Below are 8,001 nucleotides of genomic sequence, written 5' to 3'. Positions count from 1 at the left end.
GAAGGTTTTACAAATTTGAGGAAAACAATTACCCTTCACATCCAAGAAGCACAACAGATTCCAAGCAAAAGAAACATGCAAAAAAAATTACACTAAATTAGGACATCATCAAATTGCTTAAAATAGAAATAAGAAATGATAGCAGAATTATCACTGGAAGCAATGCAAGCCAGAAGACAGCAGAACATCACCCAAGTATAGAAAAAAATAAAATAAAATATCAATCAATAATTCCTCACCCTGCAAATATAAAGAGCATTAACACTGAAAATATTTTATATTATTTTTGTATTATTTTGTGGGGTTATATAAAGCTATTTGCAATAGAACTCTTCTGGACTGTTCTTTTTTTTTTTTTTTTCCCAATTGCAGTGACTTTATTTTAATGGGTTTTCAGACTTACAGAAAGGGGTTCTTTAGATGGGGCTGGGTCACTAGTCAACCATCTTCACTGTGGAGTCCTAGTCACTATGATTTTGTTTTGTAGATCATGAGGATTCATTCATATTGTCTCCTCTTCCATTCCTTCATAATAGGTTACATGGTCTGAAAGTACATCCCTCCTTGGAATGTACAGTTGTATTCAAACAGGTTGCTGCTACTTCTCTACTGTCATTAATCTTCTCATCATCTTCTTATTCCTCTTAGCACAGTCGGGGCATAACATATTATCTTCTATGCCTGGGGATGGGAAAATGCAGGCAGGTAACAAGAAGAGAGAAATCATCCTCCTGCGAGTGGTAGGCACCCAGGCCTGACCTGCATGAAACTGCAGGCGTACCCAACCCTTTGTGTCTGCCGAGAGAAGTCTGCCATGGACCACACACCACCTGACGCCAGAGGCTTGCATCAAAAAGGCCTCAACAGAAACAGGAATGGAACATGAATTCAAAGCCTTAGGCTGAACAGCTCTTGCAGCAATTCTTGCCCATGATGCCAACATGGCTCTTGGTGCTGAAGTTATCACTTCAACTGTATTAGTCTCTTCCGCTCTCTCATTCACCTCATAACATCTCTGAAGCCTTGCTCTCTTGGTCACTGCCTTGCGTTTCCTCGAACATCGCTGTAATCTGGTCCCTTGTGACACTTCAGGCATATCTTGCTGTTGTCCAGGGTAAGCATGCCTATGGAGCCTCAGATAAACTTCGATTTTCTTGCCATTAGTACTCAAACCGAGTTGTTGACACCAGTCCCGCATTGTGTCCCGACACACTTTATTAATGGGAGGCAAAATGGTTGGCAAGGGAGGGGCTGGTGTTTTGCATCTAGATTTTTGTGGAGCTGTAAATTGTTCATTTGTTTGAAGTAGATGACCTTGAGCGTATTTCTTAGGCTTCTCCAGTTTGACATCAGAAGTTGAAGAAACACTTGGTTCCATTTGTTCCATATTTGCGTCATCTTTAACCGGCACCAGTGTCAAAATCACACTTTCCTCATCATCTACTTCCTCCTCAAAGAAATTCTTCTTGCTGCTATCCAAATTTGCGTCTGACATTTTCAGCAACACCCTGGGGTAGGCAAGGACTGTTCTTTAAAACAGAATAAAAAGGGATCCTAAGCAAAGAATACAGTTTTTTTCTTCAAAATTTATCAATTAAATATTTCTTAATTTAAGAATTAGAGAATAAGAGTTGATAATGTTTACTATTCATGAATAAAGCATTACAAGTTATAATGGAAATTAATAAAAGTAATCACTAATGCTACTTTAATGAGGATAATAGTATTTCATCACTTTTTAAGTTGGCAGGAAGACTTTACATAACAGCTGTCTATGTCTCTTGTATTTTTCTTTGTAATAAAATATCCATTAGCAAATGTAACAGACATATCTTCTGGCACATGAAAAATCACTTAAAAAATAAGTAGATGGGGCAGTTTTCTTCAACTATACCCACTTTTAAGTAGTAAATCCTTGAGATTTGTTCCTCTTCTGAATATTTTAAAGGGATATGTTACCTGTATGGTCTCTTCTTTTTGACAGTAAGGTAGTGACCATAAATATCCACGAGGATCACCCATTCACTTTCTACTTTTTCAGAATACTTAAGGACATCCTTCTGCTTTGAGACTTTGTAGAGACAGCAAAAGTATATGCTGCTTAGTGAACCCATATGTGGAATAGACAGTTCATTATCAGTCACTATGTGTACCAGGAACTTCAAATAACACACGAAATCAACAAAATGTTCTGGCATTAACCATTGTTATTTCTTCGGAAAATGTTAGCCTCAGAAGCATTGAGTGAATTGTCTTATCATCCATATCACATTCTTTCATTATTCCAGAATTGAGTAATTTTCTATCCTGGTATATAATGATCATAACATCTGATAACAAAATTAATCTTCAAACTATAGAATGTTTTCTAGCCTCTCTGTTAAAAATCCAAAGTTTGTCAATTAAAATTTATATGTAGTCTATCAAATATATCTCCCTTGATCTATTTCTTTTCCCAATTTTTACTCTACAAATATATGAAATATTGAAATTTCAGAAAGGATGCTTATTACTAAAAATGAAAACATTTTAATAATTTCTACAAAATGCTTATGACTTATTTGGTTGTGATAGGAAGTCTTAAGAATCTCTATAATTTTACAAATTGCGAGTAGGGTGTGGGAGAATATATTCCAGGCTATTTCTTGAAGACAATTTTTTTTTTCTGAAGAACTTGTTTCTAAGATGACTTCTAATTTTCCTCCACTGAAATATTATCTCAACTTATTCGCTATTTCTTTTGATAATGTAAATTCACAATACTATCAAGATGGCGTTTAAGCTTTTCTGACTACAGATAGGCCTTTCAATGACAGTTTGTTAAATTGCTGCTAAGCAAGATGGTACTACCATTAAAACAGGGTTATAAAGACTGAACACTGAAATGAGGTCTTAGGGGAAGGCGTAGGTAGAGGCATGAGAGTGAAGATCATGAATCAAACCTAAGAAAAGTGACTTTGACAGTCTCATTTAAGGTTAAGTTCAATCTTCCCTCTATATATTTTAAGGAAAAAGAAGTGTATCAAATTAGCATGTGAATTGTCATAAAACATTTTCAAATATGTATTATGTTGCAGTGTATTGGCAGTGATATTATACAAACATAAAAATAATGTAACTTAATTCCTAAACATTTAATCTTAACTTACAAGTTTAAATTTTGAAATAAATATTATTGTTAATTACCTAAACTTTTCCTGTGTTGAATGTTTATTACATACAACTGAAGAAAGCAAACAGGTGCGCCATGCTGTAAACATGTACATACTAGACGTACACAAGAAAATAATGCACAAATTTTAAAAAATGTAAAACTACAAAGATATTTGCCTTTTATACCTAAATGACTTACTCTATGATGTGGAATACAAGAGGTTGGTAAAATGTGTATTTCTATTTCCTCCCTATAAGTCAACAAACTAAATCAAAGTGTGTTATGATATTTTCAGTGAGTATAAAACACAGATCATTATGATTTATTAAGAGTATCCAGTGGTGAACATTTGGTAGGAAGTAAGCAAACACTTTTCAGATGGAAATGCTAGATTTCCTTGTGGTAACTGAGACTACCTGCATTCCTCTGAGGTTCTTGTGACATCAAAGCAGTTTTTGTTTAACTGCCTGATTGCTTATATTTCCATCCAGCTCAAAACACAGGGATTTCATCTAAGTAACACGACAAATACATAGCATCACAAGCAAAATTTACCTTTTGAACAGCAAAACAACTAACTGTAGGTAGTCATTGATTATCAATTTATTTTGCTTGTCAAAAAATTAATTCAGTGACTGCTAACTTTATCAAGTCTTCTGTGAAATATTTTATAAAATACAAAGATGTGTACAATAGAGTTCCTGCCTTCAGGGACCTAACCAAAGAGTTAAGGAGACTAGTAAGTATAAAACAATTAAAGAAGAATAACAGATAATACAACAAAGTCATATAATAAATTCAGTTTGTAGGATTTAAGTGAATTATTTAAGGATAAAAATAAAATGTCATGTAAAATTTTCCCATTGATTTTAGAAAAGCATTACTTTCTAGATTGGACATGTTGTTGTTATTTGGTTGTTCTTATAATGAACTGATGTGTTTTAGTGGAAAGTTCTATGTCAGCAAATAGAGTTTTTCTCCGATGAGCTGAATCTGTTTGAGCTTTCAATCTATATGATGATGGTGTGTGTCTTTCAATCATTGTTGTCTGCCCTAAATTCTGTAGTTAGTGTTATATTTCTTCATCAGTGTATAAATACCACTTAATGACCTTCAGGGTGTTGAATTTTTATTGCTCAGATCCAGATCAGATTAAAAAGGAAAAACACCCAAACACATCTTTTATCACCATAAGGGCTCTGTGTAGTGTAATAAATTACATTCTGCCTCTTGCTATAAAAATGATTTTCTCAAGTTTCTTTAAATTTAATTCATGGAGCCTCAAGCAATTTTAGGAAAGATGCAGGATTTAAACAAACATGAATAAAAAGAAGCTTATTTTGTAAAGAGAAATAGGCAATAACTTTAAAAGTTTGTCTGCAAATGAAAGAAATAAAAAGATTAATTTATTCAGCTTTCAAAGGAATGTAAACCCACAGAATAAAATGGAGCTCTAACATCTTGGCAGGTGTTGAAGAATACCATGCTAGACAGCAAAACTCCATATGTGACAGGTGATTGAAAGAATGCTGTCAAGTATGTGCATATGTGTGCACACACACTCATGTGCACATATTTCCTGTGAATTTTGAAACTAATTTATTACAAACAATATGAATAGCTATCTATAATTACTCTAAAATGAAAAGAAATCTAACACTGCTGAATGAGAGAGTGAGAGAATTAGCTGTGTGATTCCAGAGGCATTCTTCTGCGTCCATTGTAAATAACATACTTTGACAGGTCTACGTGTTATGTGGGCCAAAACAAATGAAAGATTTTGAAAATGTGAATTATTAAAGAGCCAAATGTGTTCTTACTGAATTATTTGAGGGTAAACATTTTAAGAGATCAAATTTTCTCATAATACAAGTGTTTTTATAAAAACAAAAAGGAAAATACATGCAAGCTAATTTGGGGGTTTGTGGAAACCCCAAATTCTTTAAAAACCACTTTGAAATTTCAAATGAAAGCCCAATAAACCAGATAGAAACAACACGTATCTCTGAAAGAGCTACTATTGTCAAATTCCCTCAGATTCTTCTTATAAATCAATTAATCTCTTTAGAAAAGAGATTAAAATAAAGACAAATTTTCAAAAAAGTATTCAAGTTAATTTTCAGCTCTTGAATTGATATTTATGAAGTGTTAAAAATCTTTTGAAAAAATAATTTTGAATTTGGGCAACATAACTATTATGATATTTTAGTTCACCCTGAAAAAAATCTTGCCCAGCAATAATGTAACAGGAGAATGAGGGTATGATGATTTAAGAATACTCAGAACTGGTTTTTTAAAAAAGGAGAAATAAAAACATAATCATTTTATAATACATTTGTTATATGAGTCACTGGTCTTGAATTTCTTGAATATGAAATGGAAATAAAGCAGAAAGGAATCAGCAGGACAAACAGAAACCCACTAAATAGACATCTGTAATTGTCTTTTAAAATCTGTTAAAAGCAAGATTTTTTTTTTTTTTTTTTTTTTTTTTTTTTTTTTTTTTTTTTTTTTTTTTTTTTTTTTTTACTTCCTGGGCAATAAAACATAGAAAGCGCCGTCTGAACTGAGTGAAAAAAAAAAAGATTCTGAAAATAATTCCCATTCTGATTATCTTTAGGAGTCCTCTGTTATTATAGGAAAAAATGAAATCATTAGTGTTTACCCTACATGTATTAACACCTAATAACATCAAAAATTATCTCACTAATTGACCTAATCCCCAGTCTAGGTTTGACAATACTTAGTTTTTCACTTTACAAAAAGACATTCAAGGATTAAAGTTCGAGCTCCAGTAATTTTGGCAAATTTTACAAAAAACTCAAACTTTTGTGCAAGAAGAATCTTATTGATTCTTTTTCTTTTCTTTTTATTATACTTTAAGTTCTAGGGTACATGTGCACAACGTACAGGTGTATTACATATGTATACTTGTGCCATGTTGGTGTGCTGCACCCATCAACTCGTCAGGACCATCAACTCATCATTTACATCAGGTATAACTCTCAATGCCATCCCTCCCTCCCCCTCTCCCCATAATAGGCCCCAGTGTATGATGTTTCCCTTCCAGAGTCCAAGTGATCTCATTGTTCAGTTCCCACCTATGAGTGAGAACATGCGGTGTCTGGTTTTCTGTTCTTGCGATAGTTGCTGAGAATGATGGTTTCCAGTTGCATCCATGTCCTTACAAAGGACACGAACTCATCCCTTTTTATGGCTGCATAGTATTCCATGATGTATATACACCACATTTTCTTAATCCAGTCTGTCACTGATGGACACTTGGGTTGATTCCAAGTCTTTGCTATTGTGAATAGTGCCACAATAAACATACGTGTGCATGTGTCTTTATAGCAGCATGACTTATAATCCTTCGGGTATATTCCCAGTAATGGGATGGCTGGGTCAAATGGTATTTCTAGTTCTAGATCCTTGAGGAATCGCCATACTGTTTTCCACAATGGTTGAACCAGTTTACAATCCCACCAACAGTGTAAAAGTGTTCCTATTTCTCCACATCCTCTCCAGTACCTTTTGTTTCCTGACTTTTTAATGATTGCCATTCTAACTGGTGTGAGATGATGTCTCATTATGGTTTTGATTTGCATTTCTCTGATGGCCAGTGATGACAAGCATTTTTTCATGTATCTGTTGGCTGTATGAATGTCTTCTTTTGAGAAATGTCTGTTCATATACTTTGCCCACTTTTTGATGGGGTTGTTTGTTTTTTTCTTGTAAATTTGATTGAGTTCTTTGTAGGTTCTGGATATTAGCCCTTTGTCAGATGTGTAGATTGCAAAAATGTTCTCCCATTCTGTAGGTTGCCTGTTCACTCTGATAGTAGTTTCTTTTGCTGTGCAGAAGCTCTTTAATTTAATTAGATCCCATTTGTGAATTTTGGCTTTTGTTGCTATTGCTTTTGGTGTTTTAGACATGAAGTCCTTGCCCATGCCTATGTCCTGAATGGTATTACCTAGGTTTTCTTCTAGGATTTGTATGGTTTTCGGTCTAACATTTAAGTCTCTAATCCATCTTGAATTAATTTTCGTATAAGGAGTAAGGAAAGGAACCAGTTTCAGCTTTCTACTTATGGCTAGTCAATTTTCCCAGCACCATTTATTAAATAGGGAATCCTTTCCCCATTTCCTCTTTTTCTCAGGTTTGTCAATGATCAGATGGCTGCAGATGTGTGGTATTATTTCTGAGGGCTCTGTTCTGTTCCATTGGTCTATATCTCTGTTTTGGTACCAGTACCATGCTGTTTTGGTTACTGTAGTCTTGTAGTATAGTTTAAAGTCAGGTAGCGTGATGCCTCCAGCTTTGTTCTTTTGACTTAGGATTGTCTTGGCAATGCGGGCTCTTTTTTGGTTCTGTATGAACTTTAAAGCAGTTTTTTCCAATTCTGTGAAGAAACTCTTTGGTAGCTTGATGGGGATGGCATTGAATCTATAAATTACCTTGGGCAGTATGGTCATTTTCAGGATATTGATTCTTCCTATCCATGAGCATGGAATGTTCTTCCATTTTTTTGTGTCATCTTTTATTTCACTGAGCAGTGTTTTGTAGTTCTCCTTGAAAAGGTCCTTTACATCCCTTGTAAGTTGGATTCCGACATATTTTATTCTCTTTGAAGCAATTGTGAATGGAAGTTCATTCATGATTTGGCTCTCTGTTTGTCTGTTACTGGCGTATAAGAATGCTTGTGATTTTTGCACATTAATTTTGTATCCAGAGACTTTGCTGAAGTTGCTTATCAGCTTAAGGAGATTTTAGGCTGAGATGATGGGGTTTTCTAAATATACAATCATGTCATCTGCAAACAGGGACAATTTGACTTCTTCTTTTCC

At 34.2% G+C, this 8,001-nt stretch overlaps 1 protein-coding gene across 1 annotated transcript; it reads right to left on the bottom strand.

The window, feature by feature from the left end:
• Positions 1–362: 362 nt before the first annotated feature.
• Positions 363–1,507, bottom strand: LOC126952092 (developmental pluripotency-associated protein 2). The gene has a single exon (XM_050786385.1). The coding sequence runs from the start codon at positions 1,493–1,495 to the stop codon at positions 599–601; it is 897 nt and encodes a 298-aa protein (XP_050642342.1). The 5' UTR covers positions 1,496–1,507; the 3' UTR covers positions 363–598.
• Between the last annotated feature and the right edge of the window lie 6,494 nt (positions 1,508–8,001).

The sequence above is a fragment of the Macaca thibetana genome, chromosome 4 (genome assembly GCF_024542745.1).
Source record: "Macaca thibetana thibetana isolate TM-01 chromosome 4, ASM2454274v1, whole genome shotgun sequence".
Lineage (NCBI taxonomy): Eukaryota > Metazoa > Chordata > Mammalia > Primates > Cercopithecidae > Macaca > Macaca thibetana.
This window is presented reverse-complemented; position numbering and strand designations above follow the sequence as displayed.

What these genes read in the sequence shown, in the direction of transcription:
- LOC126952092 (XM_050786385.1), bottom strand. Translation starts at nt 1,495, where the DNA reads ATGTCAGACGCAAATTTGGATAGCAGCAAGAAGAATTTCTTTGAGGAG.